The 23146-nt window shown below is 40.7% G+C and overlaps 3 protein-coding genes across 3 annotated transcripts in view; all 3 read left to right on the top strand.

The window, feature by feature from the left end:
• LOC146675702 (protein NLRC3-like) overlaps positions 1-10232 on the top strand; it is a 33503-nt gene extending 23271 nt beyond the window's left edge. Inside the window, exons 3-4 of the mRNA XM_085400620.1 lie at positions 9063-9236; positions 9912-10232. Coding sequence (XP_085256746.1) covers positions 9063-9236; positions 9912-9924 — 187 coding nt within the window. The 3' untranslated portion in view covers positions 9925-10232. The remainder of the gene's footprint in view (positions 1-9062; positions 9237-9911) is intronic.
• LOC146675695 (protein TANC1-like) overlaps positions 1-23146 on the top strand; it is a 407338-nt gene that overhangs the window by 219392 nt on the left and 164800 nt on the right. The window lies entirely within an intron of this gene.
• Positions 16877-18162, top strand: LOC146675701 (stonustoxin subunit beta-like). The gene has a single exon (XM_085400641.1). It carries the CDS (start codon positions 16904-16906, stop codon positions 17525-17527), a length of 624 nt encoding a protein of 207 aa, XP_085256767.1. The 5' UTR covers positions 16877-16903; the 3' UTR covers positions 17528-18162.

Here is a 23146-nt window from a genome sequence, read left to right as displayed (position 1 = left end):
AAAAAACAACCACTTTAATCAATTAAGTTTAAACATATAAGCAATTACTCCTGCATACATTTTATCATAGCTAAACGCTGCCTTGAAACAACTCCTGTGTGTTAACACTAACTTCATTTTAAAACTCACATTTCCTATGTTATAGCCTGTTTTTGGTACAGCCTTTTTATTTCATCTTGCTCCTTTGATGTAACAATACCTTCTCATTCTAGTTTATCAGACTTAACCAAAATATATGCTTTCCTTCCTTTGGTCCTTCTCTAAAGCAAGAAACTCCTATTCAGTTCCTCTTTTCTGTCACTTGTTACAGGGCCAGCTCAAGTTCAGTTAAACGCTAAATTAATTTGAGGCCTTTTGCCTGGAATCAATACTGTCATGTGTGTTTATGGACTCTGTGTCTGTAAGCGTGTGCAATCCTTCAATAACTCATATCATCCTCACAGTAGATTGGCTAATCATAGCGCTAGCCAAAGGCTCGTGACCCACAAGAGACGAATTGAGCCACAACTCCCTTAAAGGCACAAAATGCAATATGTATAAAAAGTCATTTCTACGTATAAGCTCTCCCCTTTATCCTAAAAATAAATCTATGTAATATCTGTATGTGTGTCTTCTATTCATTAATGTAATTGTCAGTTATTTTCTCTCTTTATTTTACCTTCTTTTTGTTTACCTCTTTGTTTGTGACGTGGACATCCCTAAACCATCCTGAGTTCCGGCTTCAATTTCAACCCAATTGTACCCTCTATTCTCGCAGTCGAACTCGTCTGGGCTTCACCTTCCCACTGGCCCCTGTGCCCTTCTCTTAGTGTCCTTTGTTGTCTTGTGATCCCCAGCAAACACAGTCTGTTTCTTCTCTGTTTCTTCTCCGTTGCTCTTTTCAGTATTTTCCTTTTAGATTAAATCCCAGCCTGGCAAAATATCCCATTCAGTGTCTTTAAACAGTTATGTCACACTGTTCTTACCAGCCTGCAGTTCACCGTGCATTTTCCATCACGTGCTTTTCTTCCATGCTGCTGCTGGTATCGTCAGTGTAGTTTCAGTTGCACTGTCTTTTGCCTGCTGTTAATTCTTGAAGTCCACGATGTTCTGTCGGTCTTCATCAGGAGATTAACTGTCCTATGAGCTTCTTCTCAGGATCGGGACAAGTGGGAGGTCAAGCTGTAAAATTTTAAGCCAAAATCTGGCCTGTTTTCCTCCCAATTCTGTTAATCAATGGTTTTGTACTCAAGATTCTAGGTTGAAAGAAGTCCACCTGTATTGACACACTAAAGCATAGAATTAATATCCTTTTCATTTCTTTTCTTAAAACCTCCATTTGCTTCATCTGCCTGGAGTTTAACTCGTATGTTTCTCTCTCTGTGTGCTCACTTGTCACAGTCAGTTCCTTTTATGGGCATGCAAAGTTCCTGTCACATACACCATTTCCTGTCAACCTTGCAGCTGCTCAGAACCATATTTTCTGTTTCTATCTCTCCTGTTTTGTTTTTTTTACAGGCTAATAAAACTCTTGTTTTACTAAGTCTTGATCTAAAACAATTCACCCTTATTTCACGCACACACTTCTAAATATACTAAATTCTTTGCGTTTGTCAGATCGTCTCACACACACACCGCCTTTTCTCTCACACTTCCACTTCTGCACTCACTCTACTATCAACTTTCATAGTGTTATTATTATTTATTATTTTGTACAAATCACACCCAATCACTCAAAACCTGCTACTCACAGCATTCACACACTTAAACTGTGACAAGAGTTGAGGAATATACTCACAACACGCTTTCCTAAGAGTATTTCAGACATGCCTTTCATAATCAGAAAGAGCAAGTCAAAGAAAACAATTGAAACCTCTATTAATTCTCACAGCACACACATAGAATAGACAAAATAAAACACACCAGCATTTATTGCTGATGAGAGGTTACTCCTAAAAGTAATATGTTAGTCTTAAATATATACAGTGCACTCACTATATTTATATATCAAAACTCAGTCAATTACTATACATCCACTACGGCAACTCAAAACTTTATTTATAGCCCTCTAATGAACATAAATGGCGTCTTAAACACACACTCAACAATGTTTGCAGCAGTATTTGTAAAACCAACTGTGGTTTAAACAGTTCACTGCTGACTAATTTGCATTTTCACACTCACACACACACAGTCTAAAAATAGCTCCAGCACTGCCTCAGACTCCTTTCACACAGAGATCTCTTATTTTATATTACAAAGACGTCTTATATTTACAACCACTGTCACATCTGTCAGCTTTAGCGCCTAAACAATTTCGACAAATTTAAGTTAACGGTCCAACCGATAAAGTCCAACTTTTTTGTGATCAATTAACCAGTATCTGTCCAACAGTTTCTGGCCTCATCTCTAAAATCCCTAACTCAATTTAAAAGCGTCAACCAACCCAAACTTTGCCTGAAGCTCTATTTTTGGCATTTCACAGCCAAGGCTTACCCCGAAGTTTTAAGTTAAAGTTACACGCCCGAAGTCCAACTTCTGCTGGCCAAAAAAGCGCAGACTACCGTTCCAAACGGTAAGGAGACTCTAACTCCTAGTTATTCTGGAGTGCCCCAAGCTCCACAGTGACCAACTGACTATCCCTCTTCGAGGACAATGCCTAAGCGTCCTTGGCATTGGCAAGCGTTACCTCTGAGCACTGCGCTTCCTATCAGTCCAACTGACGTTCTTGAATAATTTATAATACTTTGGAACAACAGTAAAACAGCCAAAAAAGTGTAAGACTGAAGCAGGTCCAACCTTATAACCAATACGGGCTCCACCCCAAACAATAACCAAATTCCCTAATATACTAAAATCACTCAGCAGTCCAACTGCTTTCCACGGTCCAACCGTATTAAATCCTTTAGCGGTCCAACCGCATTAAATCATTTTTAGCAGTCCAACTGCATTAAATCCTCAGTACTGTCATGAGATTCTCATCAAAATCAAAGCAGACATTCCCCAGTAATTTCAGTGAGTAGACTTTAATTTGTAATGTCCAATTTGGCACACTTTGGAAATAATTCAACAGGTAGTGCCTTACCTTTGGATAAGCGGCTTAGAACAACAATGAGAAAAAGAGAGCTGATTATTAGCTCATCAAAACACAAAACAAAATCACAATGAATTATCGGTTAATTTCATTTAAAATAATTCATTAAGTATTTATGTACAATTCAAATTAGTTAATTACATATTTTGTTGGTTTGTTTTCTATTTTAATTATTTTACTGACACATTTAATGAATTATTTAATGATGTATTTATTTAATTCACGTTGCTACTCCTGGCCCTGCATCGCTGTTCATAAATACATTTTATTTGTCAGCTTCACCCATCAAAGTCAGGGGGCGGGGTTAATGCTGATCAAGTCAACACCATTGCTTTGGTCTGGTGGGCGTTCTTTTAGTGGGCTTTTCTCAATACTAAGTAGGCCTACACACCAGGGTTTGGACATGTGTGGACCCAAACTATACTTTTACCCTTTTTTGTGTGTCACCAAATACACTTTAATATTTTCTAGACAAGAATGTAGTGGCATAATCTTTAACCTCTTTTGGCTCCAAACAGAAGTGACAGACTTGAGCAGGGTTCATTTAAAGGCTGACAGAAGTGGAGTGGTGACGGGGAGATGTTTGACAGGACAGTGTTTCAGCCTCCACAGGTTCATGTTGTGCTCCATCAGTCAGTGAAGATGAAGTCAGTGCTGATGAGGCTGTAGAGTGTGTGAGGGATGTGAATGAGGATGATGAAGATCTGATGATAGCAGATAAAAACAGGCTGCAGAGACTTTGAGCCATACAGGGCACACAGTGTGTGTACAGAACAGCTGAAATCATTATGGAGGCCTCACTGGAATATGGAAGCATCACAGTACAGCTTCAGTGAAGCATTAAAGTCTCTGATATGAGATGAGAAATGAAGCAGCCAGAGCTTTTTCATGAGTGGAAATCCACTGTGACTGTGAGCTGCTGCTACAGCCTCCAGATTAGCCAGCAGCTCATCCTGCTCAACATGGACCTGTGGTCAGAGTGTGTGCTGGATAATCCGGCCCAGGATGAGGCCAAACTGACATGGGATGAAATGTCTGTCACATAATTGAGCTTAGTGTAGTTTCATTTCTGCACAATTTAAAAACAACCAAAACTTTGTTCTGTCTTTTCTATGTTATACTGTAGACTTTCTTTGATACTGTGTCCAAAAGGAGCAGCTTTTACTTTGAAGGGGAGGCGTCTCTGTTTCCTCTTCAGGTTGGATGATGGAAGCAAATTAGTAGCTGTGTCCCAAAACGTCGGCTGCATCCTCCAGAGGCTGCATTTGAAGGCCGATTACGTCACAGCCAGGCGATGAAGGCTGTCCGTATTTGTCGACTCCTTCAAATGTGCCCGACAAATGCGTCCTTCATTTCCCCGAATTTGAAGGATTCGTCGGGTGTGTCCTTCGTGGCCCACCATATCCCAGAATTCATAGCGCGGCCCAGCCAAATTTCAGCTGCCAACAATGGCGGCTGCTACTAAGTTTTCAAATTACTCTTATTAATCTTTCTGGGTCACAAAATAAACTTTTAACATATTTTCAGGCGAGAAAGTAGCTGTGTAAACTTCAAATATCTGCTTGGTTTATCAAGACATCGCATATTTGCAAAAGTGTGCCGACGTTTTCGGAGACGTCTGTTCCCCACCCGCTCGCTAGCAAGCCCCGGCTTCCCCGGGTTCAATGGTCACTCCAGCCGGCAAGAGCAGCGGACACATCGTTTTCAGACCCCGCTCTTTCGCTACTCAGGTTAAACATGATATATAAGTCACTCGGATAACTTAAAAATGTAATTGTTTGCCTTTTTTCTGTGTTTTATTTGTTCCGGAGTAAATCGGTTTGGCTGAGATCAAAGTTCCTCCGGGATTTTCACACAGCTGAATAAACGTTAAACAGGAAACTGATTAAACAGAAGTGTGAGACGGTCGAGAATTTACGCCAGTGTCCTGTTATATTTTAGATAGCAAGGAGCAGACGGCCGAGTTTATTAAACTCCACCGACACAGCGGTGACGCAAATCTGAAGGCTCGACCGTCCCATTTCACAGCCTCGCACTTCCAGCCTTTTCGATCTTTGAAGGACCCGGCCCACGTAGACCGCGAATACCGGGTCCTCCGAAGGATGCAGCCGACGTTTTGAGACACAGCTAGTGTGTGATGTTCTTTCAGTGTTGCACTTTGTAGACGCTCCCTGAGCACTGGTCTCACAGCCAGCTGCACATAGAGACCAGTGTTGTTAGTCCAGGTCAGAAGATGACTTGTTGGAATGAAAATGAGCTTGTAGTTTGTCTGCTTTAATAATGTGAGTGGAAAAAGGTGTTGGACTTCAAATATGTCCATTTCTTTCACACTTCACCTTTAAAAGTGAAGCCTTGTGGTTCCTGGAAGGAAAAACACGACTTTTTCAAGTCTTTGTCCTGTTTTTATGATAAATGTACGACTTTAATGTGAAACATTCAGAGTTTTTTCTCTTGTTGTGTTTGTTTGAAGCTGCTTCCTGTTGGCTTCAGCTGTTTGGAGTTTCCATTTTCTAAACTTCTACATTCTGAACCTTCTTCAGCTCTGAACAGATGATGAAACACTGAATGATTTCAAGCTCACACTTTGTCTAATAAACTTACATCTTTCATTCTTTATACAGATTGATGGACTGTGGTTTGTCAGAGATCAGCTGTGATTATCTGGCAGCAGCACTGAAGTCCAACCCCTCCCATCTGAGAGAGCTGCACCTGAGCTACAACAACAACCTGCAGGATTCAGGAGTGAAGCATCTGTGTGGTTTCCTGGAGAGTCCAGGATGTGGACTTGAAACTCTGGGGTCAGTCAGCATGTTTTAGTTGTGCTGAGATGAATATGATGTGAAAGTTGTGCTGACACTAAACTGCAGACATCAGGCTGATATTATACTGATCCACACTGAGGATCTTCATGGTAAAGTCTGTTTTCTTCTTCTCTGGTTTAGTCCATTGACTGCAGCAGAACAATGTTCACATTTCAAACAGTGAGACTCAACGTATGGCCCGCGGCCCACACGCGGCCTGCCCACCTTTCCTGATTCAGAGAGAGGGGACCCTGATTAACTGTGTAGTGTTCTTCCTCACAGTTCTAAGTATCAGACACAACAATGAATAATCCACAGCTGACTGTCTTTAGCAGGTCAAAGGTCACGGCACACAGCAGGCAGTGGGAAATATTATAACTCTGATCATTTATCAGCACATATCCATATGTATAAAAACAAAGCTGACACTGTGAGACTTGATCAGAGGTGTGATCATCACAGCAGAGGCCTTTGTGTCAAAGTCACTGAGGATCAAACAGAAACACATGAAGCAGATTTTCCTGTTCTGGCTTTTTATAGCAGATAACCTTCAAAATATTCTGCAGTCCATCAAAAACTGAAGCAAACCATGAATCAACATGTGAACATGAGCTGATGCTGCTGAAGTGAAGCAAAGTTACAGAGGTTTGATTACAGACACAGCTGAGAGTTTGTAATCTGTCATCATTTTAAAAGGTTTACATTTCTTCAGTATATCCACATTTGCAGCTGCTACCTCAACCTCCACTTGTCCAACACAACTGCTGTCCACTGCCTCCATGACATTGTGATTTTGCTGTTGGTCTTCTGTCAGATCTTCATCAATCACTTCTGCACGGGGCACACCTTCAGACTCTGCAGCTGCATAACGAAAGCCTGTAAGATAAAATTAGACATAAGGTAAATGTACACCAATATTCCAATGACAGGTGTGTGATTCATCTGGAAGTTATGTGCGGATTAGTGTACAGTGATAGCAATTTAGTATGTTTTTAGAGGGGGGGGGTTGTTTACCTCCGATGGGTGCTCTTTTTCGCTTCCGTTGCGTACGCCTTGAGTGCCGGTCCGAGTCTGATACAGGTATGTCGTCATGCCCCATGTGCAGTGTTGGTGCCCAGTCTGGATTTGTTACATCCATTTCATATGCTGGTTTGCCTGCAATAATGCCAAATCATAAGCTACTCAGTCGACATGATGTGGTTCTGCAGCATCACACATTAGCATGTTTTATCTCATTATCTATGACCGCAGCACGTTGAAAATCACACTAAAAGCCTTTCAAGAGTGATATGAATTAATTTAGAACTCACCGGAAAGAAAATGCCGTGAGCAAACCAACAAAAAGCTGGGGATTGCAGAGAACTCGATATCCCCTCGTCTCACCGCTGCAATCCAAGCCTGACGTCTTTGTTTAGTAATATCGGATACATGGGATCCCTCACGTTGCCTCCAGGATGGAAAACGATGAAAAGAGAGCCCGTTATCCAGCTTCTTGCCTTCACGATCGTGTGATCTAACGTTGCAACCGACAACACAACACGTACGATCCATAGCTGAAATGGTATCCTTTGGCTGGCCTACTGTCATGGCGGAAGGGGGCATGGCCCATCTCCCGTGACATCACGCTCCAAAGCCCTATAGGTGGGAAAATGTACCATGTCGACCAATCAAAAATGATATGGAAACATGACATTTGGTTGTTTAGCAAAAGGGGGAAGTTTTAGGAGTGACCGGCAAGAGAGAGCGAGTGAGCGAAAGAGAGAGAGAGTTTTGATACGTGAGAGATTTGTGACGTTTACCGTGTTTGGTCTCAAGTTAGTTTGTTGTCTTGTGTATTTAGTGTGTAGCTGTTGTTTTGTTTTGTGTGTCAGTTCTACTAGTGATCGTCACAGTTGCTGCCTTAAAGCCAACAAAGGCAGATTGCAGTGTAAACGCTGAGTGACACACCTGCTGTCAGACCTGCAGGTTTATCCCTGTGCTGTTCTCATATGTGTTAGAGTGACACAAACTATTGTTTGACACCTGATTGTTCTGTAAATAGTTTGAAATGATTATATGAAAAACGTCTGAACCTTGGCTGCATTTTTTGGTAAATAGTACCATATAACTTTGTTGTTTGCAAAACGTGTGCGTATTTTTAAAAATGTACAATCTCTATTTGCATTTCAAGTTATGAAGATGATTCATTAAACATGTGTGTGGTTTTTACAGTCAAAATATCACTTTCTACTTGTATTTTAAATTTTGTCTGAATTTAGATAAATTGTGCTGATACAGTTGGTCAAAATGAGAAAATAACAGATTGGCAAGATAAACTGTTTTTAAAGGTAAAATATAGAGGCCACATCAAAAGTAGTCAAGAAGGGTTAAAGGCTAAAAGCAAAGTTGTCACCAAGTACTGTTTATATTTGTGTGTATTGCTGCAGCTTTTTTGAGTATTAATTTGGTGCCTTTGTGTGAAATAATGGTATTGTGAGTGATCCATATAGTCACAAAGAATAGCCACTTGTTTCTGTGCTACCAAAGTTCCCCGGCTTTCATTCAAAATGTGTTTATCGTCAGCACCTGCACATTAAACTACTTAAACATTATAAATGTCTTCAAGCTCACACTGAGGCCTGTGGGGTACTATCAGCCACTGAGACAGTACACACATTTATATGTGTTTGTATATGAATATTTCATACTTTAAGACTGCCTGTTTATTTAAGGGAGATGAACAAAATACATTGGAATTGTACAAAATAATATCATGGATGATAAATTAAATAGATTTTAAGTAGATGCTTGTGCATTCTTAAAGTCTTATATGTTGAACTGAACTATGTGATCTGTTCAAAGCCTTAATCTTAATTTGAAGTGAAATGTGCATTTTGAGTTTATACACTATGTATATAAGGCGACCGTTTCCTTTTGCAGTATTTTTGTGTGGTGTACTTTTCTATGTCTTAACAAAAGGGGAACAAAGGTGTTTAAGTTCACCTAGGATGATGTGTTTTAATTTTCACATGGTCTTGCTTGAATTTGACCCTGACAAAGGCGTATGAACTCTGTCAGCTGTTTGGAGTTTCCATTTTCTAAACTTCTACATTCTGAACCTTCTTCAGCTCTGAACAGATGATGAAACACTGAATGATTTCAAGCTCACACTTTGTCTAATAAACTTACATCTTTCATTCTTTATACAGATTGAGGAGCTGTGGTTTGTCAAAGATCAGCTGTGATTATCTGGCAGCAGCACTGAAGTCCAACCCCTCCCATCTGAGAGAGCTGGACCTGTACTACAACAACCTGAAGTATCCAGATGTAAAGCAGCTGTCTGATCTTCAGCAGAGTCCAGACTACAGACTGGAGACTCTGTGGTCAGTAGAGTGATGGAGTGAGTGGGTGGTGCTGTCAGCAGTATTGTACTAAACACAGTCAGTATGAAACAAAGATCCAGTGTTTCCTGTAAAGCTGCAGCTTCTCAGTGAAGCTGTGAGAGGAGAATGGTGACAGGCTTCAGGATTGGACACAAACACTTCCTGTTTCTGACCTTTATGGTCACCATAGTAACGGCTGACACGCTCTGATCAAACGCTGTCAACAGCCAATCAGCTCTCTGAACAAAGCAGCACGCAGACCAATGACTGCATTCATTTCCAAGTTTAAAGCAGTGAAGAACACAGTCTGTAGGTGAGGAAGAATTTAGTGAGAGCAGATGTTTGGATGGAATTCCTCCAGTTAACAGCTGGAACCGTCCATCTGGATTGTTGGGCTTGTTGTTGGGGTTCCTACAGAGCTCAGAGTGGACACACCAAGGTTCTTCTAATGAATGAAAGTCCAAACTCAAACTAGGAGGGAAAAACATTTTCATCAACTTCAATAAAAATCCAAAGATTAGAAAAAGTGAAGCAACAATGAGTCCTAGTACAGTCCCAGCACTGAAGTCCCTGCTGCTCTTTATACTGGATGTGCTGCATCACTGACTGACAGCTGATGAAGAGTCTCTGGAAACACTCGTTTATCTCCTCTGCTCTTCCTTCTTCTCTCTGCAGGTGGAGCTGGTGATGGTAAACAGGACGGTGTGTGTGCTGAGAGAGGAGGAGCTGTGTCCTGATGATCCAGAGAGGTTGAAGCAGCAGCAGCTTGTGTGTAGAGACGCTCTGACTGGGCCATGTTACTGGGAGGTGGAGAGGAGAGCTTCATCCAGCAGTGACTGACAGAGGAATGAGAAGAAGTGCAGATGACTGTCAGTGCTGCAGAGTGAACTGCTCTGAGAACAGCTCCACTGTCAGACACAATGTAGAGTCCAGCATCATCCCTGTGTGTCCCTCTGGATCTGACAGAGGATCATCAGTGTATCTGGACTGCTCTGCCGCTGCTCTGTCCTTCTACAGTCTCTGCACAGTCTCTGTCTGACTCTGGCTTCAGACCCTCCTGGATCAAACTCACCTGGAAAGACTTTCAAACATCACTCAATAGATTTGAATACAGAATATATTTGATATATACTGTAGATGTACTGTAGAGTTGCAGTTTGTCACTTGTAAATACAGTCTGTGAGCAGCTGTGAGCTGAAAGATCTTTCTAGAAACAGGAAATGTTTTCACTCTTCTGTTGCTTTTTCATATATTTCCACAACATTAATATTGATCCCACCTGTCTCACCTGTTTCATGCTTTTATACATAATAACAGGACACGTGTGATCTGAGCGCTGCTCTGGTTGCTGTGCTGCACGTCTTCATTTAGATAACAGAGACATCTAGTGGTTCAGAGGGAGAACTGCAGGAGGTGGAGCTGTGTTTTAGCATGGAAAACTTTTTATCTTTTAGGCGCAGATACAAATATGACAAGTATCAGTGTGAGATACAAAAGGTCACATCAGTCAGCAGAGGGAACAGTGATCACACAGCAATGTAAGAATAGAAACATAACAGTGAATCTGGACATGTATACAGATGGAAGCAAACAAACAGGATGTAACACTACATTAAAGCCACAAATGGGAAGAAAACAAACACAAAGGAAAATATATTTGATCTCAGGAATCCAAATCAGATGCTTTAGAGCAGGGGTCGGCAACCCTGGGCACGCGTGTCACAGCTGCCACGTGAAGGGTTAACTGATGGCACGACCATAGCTGGACTGGCCATCGGGCATACTGATGGTGATTTTTCATTTTTATGGGCTGATGATGTTTTTTTATTTTTTTGTAACGGTATAAACGATGGAAGATGGCGGATTGTCCGGATGCTGGTCGATATGTAAAAATAAGTCAGTTGTTTGGTGGTGGCTATGGCGGAGCTTCCACAGAGGCAGCAGGTGGATGAGGGAAAGGGGAGGCGGGAGGAGCAGAGACCCGAGGCGGCCGCCGGTCCGAGTGTCAGGTGAACTGAACTTCAGGTAAGAAGTTATGACCTGCAGTCTGTCTGGGTCAGATATAAACCAAGTTTAGGTGGAGTTTATTTTCCTTGTGCTGACTTTTTACAGTCAGTTACAATAACTCGTACTGCTACTAGCTAGCATGACGGAGTTTCTATACAGCTGGGTGGTGCTATGATGTTACTGATAGTGAACTTTACAGTGGCTTGCAAAAGTATTCAGCCCCCTTGAACTTTCCCACATTTTGTCACATTACAGCACAAACATGAATCAGTTTTATTGGAATTCCACGTGAAAGACCAACACAAAGTGGAACGGAAATCATACATGATTCCAAACATTTTTTACAAATAAATAACTGCAAAGTGGGGTGTGCGTAATTATTCTGTCATGGAAAAACACACTGCCATCAACTGTTTTGTTTTTGTCAAAATCACTGTAATATAATCACTGTACCTTTATATACACGTGACTTGTATTAATGCTGCTGCCCTCTTGTGGCTAAAGTGTAATTATGTTCTTGTTATTAGGGAAAACATTTGAGAGTAACATGACAAATGAGTCAGCACTTTGGCTTCAGCTTAAGAAATCCTCATTTTTATGTCATCAGTTATAGTTGCATGTATTCATTATCATAAGTTAACCTTTAATATTGATGTTTTAAATAGATTTTGAGTAAATTAGCAATTTTATGGTATTGTATATGGTATATGGTTGTATTAAATTAATACATCACTAATGAATTAATTATTTCAGTAATTAATTTAAAAATGTACATAGTCAATTAAAGAAATATATTAATAATGAATTATCCATTAATTTCATTTAAAATGTTTCATTATTTGTTTATATACAATTCAAATTAGTTAATTACATATTTAATCAATTATTGGTTTGTTTTCTATTTTAATTATTTTACTGACACATTTAATGAATTATTTAATGATGTATTTATTTAATTCACGTTGCTACTCCTGGCCCTGCATCGCTGTTCATAAATACATTTTATTTGTCAGCTTCACCCATCAAAGTCAGGGGGCGGGGTTAATGCTGATCAAGTCAAAACCATTGCTTTGGTCTGGTGGGCGTTCTTTTAGTGGGCTTTTCTGTCACGGCCTGCGTGGCAGACTATGATGAGGGGAAGGAGGACCCCAATGCTGGACTCTTTGATGAGGTCAGTGCGTTTATTTACAGTGATGCAAAATAATCCAAACAACAATAAATCCCCAGTGCGTTCCCGACTCTGACATGTCCTCTTGCCAGTGTTGGTGTTCTTTGTCTCCACTCCTCAGTGTCTGAGCACCCCGTGCTCGCTGCCCTCTCGTCTCCACACTCCTCCTGGGGAATAACAAAGAGGCAGCCGTCAGCAACACCACAATGCGGCAGACTAACCTTAACTAACTCGCCAAGAGACTAACGTGAAGTTAGGCAATGATCCAGCATCGGAGACAGCTCCACCACACTCCTAAGTAGCTCCTCTGACGAGGCTTGATCAGCTGCAGGTGTGAGTAATTCTCCTCCGCAGGTGTGGCCAGGCTCCTGGCTGACACACACACACACACCTAGATACACAAACATGGAAACAGGAGACAGCAGCACCAAAAACACACATGTCCATAACTTCTTACAGGCCCTGGGTCACCCAGACCCCGGTCCCATGACAATTCCTCAAAACTAAGTAGGCCTACACACCAGGGTTTGGACATGTGTGGACCCAAACTATACTTAAACTTTACCCTTTTGTGTGTCACCAAATACACTTTAATATCTTCTAGACAAGAATGTAGTGGCACAATCTTTAACCTCCTAAGACCCAAACTCCTCCGTGGCATTCATTTTTAATTTCTCTTTGATATTTGGGCTGATTGGGACCTGATGAATGTAAAAACAAAGAACTACCACATTTTTTGTTTCTGAGAAAAATGAGAGCCACATATGAGGATATTTGTCTAAAATTTTGATAGCACAGTGGCAGTGTAACATCCTCGTAAGTGGATATCAGGCCCTTGTAGAGCAAAATGTCGTATTTTGGTCTAAACAACCCAAATTGTGATGTCCACATATGTGGACGCCAGGTCCTAGGAGGTTAAATATCTGCTCACTTTGTCAAAATGAACCTAATCATCTCTGATGAATTCAGTGATGTCTGCCAGCTCACCTTGCAAGTGGTCGAGCTTATACCGCCAACAACGCGGCCACAACTTGTAAACCCCCTGCTGACTATCAGCTCTGGAGTTATTTATTTATGTTAGTTTCAACTGTTCCTGCAGAAAGTAAGCACGTGTTACTGATAAAAAGTCCAATAGAAGCAAAGTCTAAACTTTGAAAACAAAAAACAAAAACCTGTCTGATTCAGATCTGATCTTTGGGGGGTTTCAATAAGCAGTGTGACCCGTGTATATGCATCGGGGTGGTTTTGATTATCGATTTATCGATTAAAATCGATTCTGGCTTGGATAACGTGATATCGATTCATTAAAATCCTGAATCGATTTTTAATATAAATTTATTTTGGCCAAAACGCCAGAATCTCAGGTTAAACCTCCCAAAATTTCAACAACCACCAAACAGCTAAAACAGTAAATGAGAGCAGGAACACGGATTCTGCACAAAGACGTAAACACAAAGCGCGGAGCCGCCGACGCATCAGAATCAGTGAGATGTGACTTTCTCACCTGACTGCACGGACACGAGCTGAAAGCCGACAGCTCGCTGATTCTGATGTTTCCGCGCTTTGTGTTTACGCCCTTTTTGAGCTGATTCTGAAGCTGCAGGTTTGATGTCTCTCCAAACAATATTGAGTAAACCAGCATCAAAAGAAGCTCCAAACTACGCTTCACATAAACATTGTCATGAATTCCCTCTGATTGTTTTGCTGCCACCAGGATAAAATCACACTTCATGCACAGCTCTCTCTCTCTCTCTCTCTCTCTCTCTCTGTACTTCTAGAACAGTTTCCTGTTTTCTGCATTATTCGCTTGCTTGTTACGCACAAGTCTACCGTTCTTACAGCCTGTCGGCCGCTGTTTTTTTTTCTTACTTACTTCTGAAAACAAAGCCTCGTTTCTGCCGTTCAACACTGAACAAATTTAAACTTTTTAAAATGATGCAAAATTGCAAAATGCTCAGCTGTGTCTGTAATCAAACCTCTGTAACTTTGCTCTGCTTCACGTCAGCAGCATCAGGTCATGTTCATATGTTCATTAATGGTTTTCTTTTGTTTTTGATGTACTGCAGAATATTTGTATAAAATCCCAGGCCAGGAAAACCTTCATGTTTTTCTGTTTGATCCTCAGCTACTTTGACACAAAGGCCTCTGCTGTGATGCTCACAGCTTTGATAAAGTCTGGCAAGTGTCAGATTTCTTTTTATAGATATAAAAATATAGAAATGTTCTGATGCATGTAGTAACTGTTAGCTTTAACTGTACAAGGCTTGTTAGACATAATGAAACACATCGTGCAGATTTCTGGATGTTAGACTATAATTTTTATAATGATTATTAATCTTGAGTCTAAAAAGTCAGTCGAGTATATCCAGGATATCTTTCTGTTAACTGGATTCACTGACACTAACACTGGGACCAGGATAAGCGGTCGCATGAAGCTGGTTATCAGCTGACAATCTTATGATTTAATTAATTTAATTAAGTTATTTAATTTTTCTAATTTTTCCTCTACATTTCCCCTGAAATGAAGGGATTGTGTTGAACATGCTTTAGTTCCTCACATTTTTCTGCATCTCTTTGTTCAACCCCCTGAATTAAAGCTGAAAGTCTGCACTTCAAACACATCTGAGTTGTTGCATTTAAAATAGATTTTAGTGTATGTACAGAACCAAAATCAGAAACTAAGTTCTCTCTGTCCAGATATTTATGGACCTAACTGTATAATCTATACAGCACGTAAAAAATGCTGTAAATAAAGAAGTCTGTGAAAATGTGGCGCTTAAGGTCAATTTAAACTGAAGTGATATAATCTTCTCCCCACAGTTTGAGTTTGTATTGTCTCAGCTGCAGACAGACTATGATATTAATATTATTAGTTATTAATATTATTAGTTATAAAGGACACCTTCCTGCCTTTAGTCTTATTCATGATGATTATTAGTCGTCTTCTAATGTCCACAAGTCTGTATGATGTGTTTCATAGTTTCTAACAAGCCTTTTAAACTTAAGTTACTGCATTGCTGAAACACCAACATCTGCTTATTGAACAAAACAAAAACAACCAAAAGACCACACATCTGATTTCATTTTTATTTTAATAGACTTCCAAAGATTATACCAGATAACTGGCCTCAGAATATAATTGAATAAACATGTTTAAAAACGATAACCTAATCCTGTCTTGACAGGCTGAGCTCTTCAGTATCCACCAACAGCATTGTCATGCTGAGTCAGACGTTTCTGCTCCTGCTGGAAATACTCTTCCTCTTTCCACATTGTACCAAATGTTTTTAAATGTTAGTTTCAATTTAAAATTAAAGATTAAAAAAGTGTAACACATATAAACATCAGATAATTAAGACAAGCGAATGGTTCAGTTCCACATGTGCTCCGCTGACACATTAAACTTCAGTAAAATGATGCAGTTATGAAACAACTTTAATCTAAAACAAACTGATTTGCTCAGGAGCAAAAACAGTGAAGTCAGTGACTGTAAGTGAGTGAGCTGTGCTGGTGACTGGATATCAGATTTCCAGTCATTAGAGCAGATAAGTGGCAGAACTATATTACTGATTTAATTTAAATGCAAATAGCCCAAATCCTGATTAAAGCATCAGGTTCACTTATAAAGTATTCTGTAGTTATCTTAGTGTCCATCGCCCTTCCCAACATGGGAATAAAGCAGCTGTGAGAGAATTAAACATGAATGAATCAATGGTACGGAAGTGGAGGAAGCAAGAAGAATGAGCTGAGTAAAGTTTGACTCATGCGACATTTTTGTTTCGCTTAATGCGCCTTATAATCCAGTGAGCCTCATGGTCTGTAAAATATGGTGCATTTGCAAATTATGTGCACAATATTGGAACTAAACTATTTTATATTGACAAACAGCGGCCCGCATTAAACTGTGACTGTCACCAGGTAATGTGGGCGTGTTTGCTGAATAAGCAGCAGGTGTTAAACAGCTGACAGGTGAACAGGATGCATGCAGGTAAACTCGAGGGCCCTTCGAGCTGATCGGTGGTGTCGTGAGGAGAATTTCAGCTCATTATTCATGTTACAGAAACACAGAGGTACGAGACCAGGCAGAAGACTTTCTGATTATTTGTTTTTAGTTAAAATAATTCCATTGTTGTCTAGTGATGGTGTGGTAAAGCTCTGCGAATGTGTCCAATTTTTCCGGCTTTGTTGCTTCACCCAAAGGCAGATCACACAAAGTTTAACTGCTTATTATGAAGAACTGACATCTGCTGGTCATTTAATGTTCAGCAGCACTGCTGTGAGAATACCTGTAGGACACATACCAGTGGATATGTGAGCACATGCACAGCTGCAGGGCTAGAAGGGCCCAAATGAATTAAATAAATAGATTCTTAAATAATTAATTAAATGTGTTATTAATTGATTAATTACATTTATTTAAAAATCATTAAATTTTTAATTAATTTATTGTAAATGTTGGAAATGAAATTATTTGGCATTAAATCAATGATGTATGTATTTAATAAGTATTTTGAACTTAGATTCCTGTCAACTCACAATCGACACAAACACAGTGAACACAAAGCTCCAACTGTCTGACAACAACAGGAAGGTGACACATGTGGAGGAGCTTCAGTCACATCCTGATCATCCAGACAGATTTGATGTTTGTGAACAGCTGCTGTGTAGAGATGGTCTGACTGGTCGCTGTTACTGGGAGGTCGAGTGGACGAGGAGGGCTCGGATATCAGTGAGTTACAGAGGAATCAAAAGGAAAGGAAGGAGTGATGAGTGTGTGTTTGGTGGAAATGATCAGTCCTGGAGTCTTTGCTGCTCTGATCATTATTCCTCTGTGTGGCACAATAACAGAGAAACACCCATCTCCTCCTCCTCCTCCTCCTCCTCCTCCTCCTCCTCTGTCTCTAACAGAGTAGCAGTGTGTGTGGACTGTCCTGCTGGCACTCTGTCCTTCTACAGAGTCTCCTCTGACTCTCTGATCCACCTCCACACCTTCCACACCACATTCACTGAACCTCTTTATCCTGGATTTGGGTTCTGGGATCCATCGACTGGTTTCATGAAGGGTATTTCAGACTTTTTTGGCACACTTAGGTATGAATTGACTCTTTGTAGTTAGTCTTACCTGTTAGAGAAACAGTTCAGTCTGTTCATGTCTGTGTCTTTCACTCAGAAACACATGATGAGATTCATGGATTCAGTCAGTTGATGTTTTAAACTAAATGATTCACAAATTATTATTCAACACAAGTTTGGTGAGCAGCAGGGCTCATCCTGATTTTTGTTTTTGTGCATTATAATGATGAAATAACTTTGTCATGTCTGTGGTGGCCTTTGGAGAATTAAACCATCCTGTAGAAACTAGATATAAATGTCATATTTTCCAACATTGATATTTTTCTGTGTTTCAGACGACAATGAAAAGATAAAGAACAGTCTGTAAATCACAAGTTATCAATTCAAATGATTATTAAAGCCACAAGAGAAGCTTCCTGTTATTTGTACCACTCACCTGGTCATGTGATCCAGCTGTGCAGCCAATCATAACTGCCATCACTTTCTACTTTGATATTTCCATGGTGAATGGACTGATTCTTGTTTAACACGTTCATACTCTGATGGATGCATCGGAGAGGGTTAGTGTCTTGCTCAAGGATACTTTGTGTGCCAGCTGGAGCAGTCAGGGATTGAACCACCAACCTTCTGATCATTAGATGCCTTGCTCTGTCTCCTGAGCTACAGCCATCATCGAAGCTCTTTCTTAAATCCTCTCTGAGAGGAGCTCAAACACGAGGAAGAGACGAAAGTGAGGGAAGAGAGTGGACTCATTAGTAAAATGAAAAACAGCCAGCGTTGATGTTTAAGACAAGTGAGGTAACAGAAACACTATATATAGCAGCGGTCACCATGGCAACATCAATGTCGGTTGCTACGTATTGTACTGATCCTGATCTGTGAGCCTCATATCAGGATATGCTGTTGTTTGTATTTGTTTGCATTGTTACCATTTTTGTGTCTTTTTTAACAAACTACTTTTATCTTGCCATCGTTTGTCAGAGAGTCAAACTACATTTGGTTCATCTTTCTACAATAAAAACATTTCTTCATCTTAATTATTGTATGTGCAGAGTTGTAGTTACTCACAGTGACCACTGGAGGCGTGTGATCCTGATAGTTTCCCTGGAACCGTCCAGTTCATCCACATGAATGAAGCTGTTGGTGATTAACGCTCATCTGTACAACTTTAACAACAATATCAAACATTTAATCGCTCTGCAAACAGCTTGTCTGATGTATAAACTGTGTCTTAAAGGATCAAAGTAAATGTCACATTGAAAGCAGATTTCACTGTAATGTCCTCTGTTTGAAATATTCCAAATATAATCTGGCTTGGTAATGATTTACTCATATATTGTCCACGCAGACTAAAGCAGTAGGAGATGAGATGAAAACAATTAGAAGAATCTTTACTCTTTAATGTCACAAATTCCTCTTTGTATGTAACATAACAACATACATGATACAGCTGCAGCAACTGAGGCGAGGAGAGAGGCAGCAACAAGAAAACTGGAAGAAGGAGACCAACAACACCACCTGTGGAAATCTTTCCCCAATCAAGCGTCATCATATCAGCATTTCATCAAAAGCACACATGCTCCGACCTGACAATGCAGAGCTGTGGCAAAATCATTGAAATCATTTATGAAACAAATGAGTGCATCAAAAATAAGAGTGGAGCTGCAATGAAAGAGAAGTGAACTTTCTTCAGTCAACACAAAGTTTTCCCTGACAGGTGACATTTAATTAAAGTGACTTTATCACCACACACACATTCAGAGGCAGTCTACAGGAGCAGAGCTGCAGCTATTCAGCAAATGTCTCCCTGCAATCCTCACTGCAACACCTACATGTGAAAATGAAACCACCTCTACTGTTCACACATGAAACGTCGTGTGAAGAACCAGTTTTCCTCAGATCTCTGTTTTAGTAACTCTGAAGTCTGAACTTTGGATTTTTGCATCCTGTTTGTGCTGATAACTGTCAGTGGATGATTTTGATCCCAAAGAAATCTTTAACACACATGTAGTGATGGGACGTGTGCACTGAAACAATGGTTAGGAAACAGAAATCGCCTGAGAATCTGCTCATGTTTAAGATTTCTTCTTTGCAAACATTTTCTATGGCTGTTCCCAGTATGACCAGTGATACAAAGCATGGGAAATGGGGATTAGTTCATTCAGACAAATACACTTTTTAAAATGTAAAAATAAAGAAATGAATCAATAAAATAAAAAGTCAAAGAAATAAAAAATAAGGGTCTGAGACGTCTGTCTCACTGTATCCATGGCAACAATTTACTTCCTGTTCCTTCATATCAGAACCACATCTTTGAAATCAAAACATTTAAGATTCAAATTCAACCACAGATGTGTTCAATTAGATATTAAATGAAGCAGTGCAATGTTTTTATCACTATCCAAGTTTGAACTCTAAGTAGAAGATTTAAAAAAGCAACACACACACACTCACACACACACACACACACACACTCACACACACACACACACACACACACACAGTATGCAGACATGATTTAGGTGATGATAACATAACGACTGCACAGACCCGTGGGATGATTCATGTCCTTTTTCTTACTCTATGCAATGATGAACTTCTTGCTTCAGGACCTTCTTGATGAATTTGTTTTCTAATCCACAGTTTTCTACCTGATCTGTGTGTTTGAAGTAAAATGTGTTGCTTCAAATGTAAAAGTTAAACAGACAGAAAGCATCAACGTGGACTTCAATCAGTGTTTTGTGTTCATACAGGTCAGCTGTTGCACACAGAGCTCCTGGATTTACACTGTGCCCTGGTTCCTGTGTTCCTGTATGTAGTTTAGTCTAAAGTGGATCCTCCTCATGTACAGACTGAATTATCTGTTCAACAATCAGCATTTCTGATTCATGGATTTCATTTGTTTTTGCTAGTTTTGACTGAGATTTCAACATATCTGTGGTGGCATCTGTTCAGTGTTATGGAAGTTTTACAGCACTAATCTCACTTCACTCTGTAACATAACAGTGAACAATATTACTATTAGAAAGATTATTAGAGAAGCCACAATCAGATGATCCCCTATGAGGTGTCCTTGGTTATAGTGTGAAGTCATCTGAGGGGAGAGAGAAGAAAGAAACACTTCAGTGTTAATGAAAAAGTCATCAGTCTTCTTATGGGAAGAGACCTCCACCAGACCAAGACAGATAACCATCCAACACGTTCTCATCCCAAAACCTAACATACCGATGCCATGTGACAAACCGATGCCATGTGACAAACCGATGCCATGTGACAAATCGATGCCATGTGACAAATCGATGCCATGTGACAAATCGATACCTTTCGGTCTCCCTCTCTCTCTTGTGCTCCTGCTCCTGCCAAAAGCAAAGCAAAGCATCCACCCTTTTCTTACCGGCGTCGTGAATTGTTTGTCAGCATCTACTCATCCTAACGTTGGTCCAGTCTTTGTCTCAGTGTCAAGTCAGTCAACACTTTAGTCCACATGGTCAGTCCAGTCACAGTCCAGTCACACACATCATGCACACGCATTCACACTAGATCTTGCTGATAGTGGAGCCTCACGTGCAAAGCATCAGATTCTCCACCCTCATCAATATGAGCTCATTTATTTGTTCTTTCTTTTGTTTTTAGAAAAAGAGTTCTTTATGATCTTGGACTGGATCGACTCGCTGCAATCCTTTTAGACAGGAACTCGCAGGTTCCCACAGGTGACCTTTTCCTCAGCCCATTGTAATCTGGAAAAGCTCACCTTATATTTGCTCTCACAACAATGTTTTACAGCGCTGTTAATTCAATCTTGCAGGCCTGCTTAGAACAAAGAAGGAGGAAAAGAGAGCTGATTATTAGCTCATCAGAGCACAAAACATCATCACCAAAGGGGGCGACACCTGACAGTTTTCTCTAAGTGCACTGTTACAGAAATAATGAGCCGCTCCTCGACATGTCCATGTTTAGTAAAACTCCCTCTATTGAAATAAGAAAACAAGCCAAAGCTAACTGACAGAATGAACCCATCACTAAAACAACAACCCCAAAAATCTTCATCACAGAAAAGTTTTGCTTACTAATCCAACAATATGTTGTGGGAATTAGAACTTTCCGGGCCATAAAGCTTTTGCCCGACTCTTGGCTTAACTAATACTGACATAGTCTGAAATCAGACTTAAAGTCACTCCCTCTGTTCATTTAGGATAAATGTATCTATATCTGATTTAGGCTAAGTGCCTTTTGTTTAGATGAACTGCTGGACTTCCAGACCAGCAGGTTTAGGGAAGTCTTTATGGGGTCACACTCTGACCCCCCCCACACACACATGCACGCACAGGCAACGTACTCTTTGTTTGTATGTAGACGTCATATGTTAATGAACGTCATATGTATATTCATGTAACCTCAATAAAAGAGCAGTGTTACGGGGGAGCGGACGAGAGCAACTGGGGTCAAGCGAAGGAACGGCGTTTGTCCGGTTCTCTCCCGTGCACGGGAAACATGAAGAACTTTGCCTACTCGTGTCTTGCTTTGCTATGTAATTAAATTGTCCTTAACGTTCCAACGAATAGGTTTATGCTACAAACCTATCACTGAGGTTAACTACACAACCCCTCGCCACCTCCTTATACACAGGAGTGAGTACAAAAGGGTTCGTACGGACGCATCAGCCGGCCGTCCTTCTGCTCGACACTGTTAGCTGAAAGATGATCGGATCATCCTCTGTCCTGTATTTAAGGCTGAGAGTCTTTGTCCAGTCTCTTTTCCACAGCTACTGTCCACAGCACTGATCCACCTGCAGCACAGCCCCACTCAGTTGTTTTATGATTTACATTGTGCACGTTTCCCTTCCACTGAGCTTACAAAACCTCTGACAGGAGAAGTCAGGCATGTGTTTCCCCCACCTCCCCTTTTAGGCAGTAATAAAATAGAAAACAAACAATCAAACAGGCTAAAGCTAGAGCACAAGCAAAGACAGCACCGGTGACTAAGTTCTCCCATACTGGACGTACGCTACCACGTGGGCTCAAACAGCAGCACATCAGCTCAGTTTACATACTGTTGACATCTTCATCAGAGGATCAGCAGGGAGCGCTGCTGAGCTGCAGTGGTCTCCACCAGAGTGACGGAGCAGGAATCACAAACAGCACAAACCCACCGTGTTGTTTCCACCCTGTTCAGGAGATCTGAGCCCCCATCCCTTTTTTTCATGTTGCAGCTCTGCACTGCAGGCCCTGAACGCCTCCCGGTTACCCTCAGTGTGCTTAGAGTTTAATTTACAACCGACGAGCTCACAGATCATCTGCAGGCAGGTGAACGAACCCTTAATGTGAGGATAATAGCAGAGCTGAGCTGAGGTCAGAAATAGGTCAGGAACGGTGTCGACACAGTGAAGTCAGCTGTTTGGGAATTTGTCTGATTATCAGTTTGGGGGGGGGTCGGTGTTAAATAACAAAGGCGGTGTAGGATGGAGAGAGGAGGAGGGAGGGAGCAGTGATGATATGAAGTCAGAATACACATGTGGCAGACATAAGGGGGTCAGACAGGAGCAGCATCAGTCTCTGCTCTGTTTTGTTAATAACGTAGAAAAATAATTTTGTACAATCAAGCTACATCGACGGACGCTTTACCTCACGTACCCTAAAATTAAAAAGTAGTGACAGTAAGATGG

The sequence above is a fragment of the Rhamphochromis longiceps genome, linkage group LG3 (assembly GCF_057381845.1).
Source record: "Rhamphochromis longiceps isolate RC_006_pf linkage group LG3, R_longiceps_female_GT1.1, whole genome shotgun sequence".
NCBI lineage: Eukaryota > Metazoa > Chordata > Actinopteri > Cichliformes > Cichlidae > Rhamphochromis > Rhamphochromis longiceps.
This window is presented reverse-complemented; position numbering and strand designations above follow the sequence as displayed.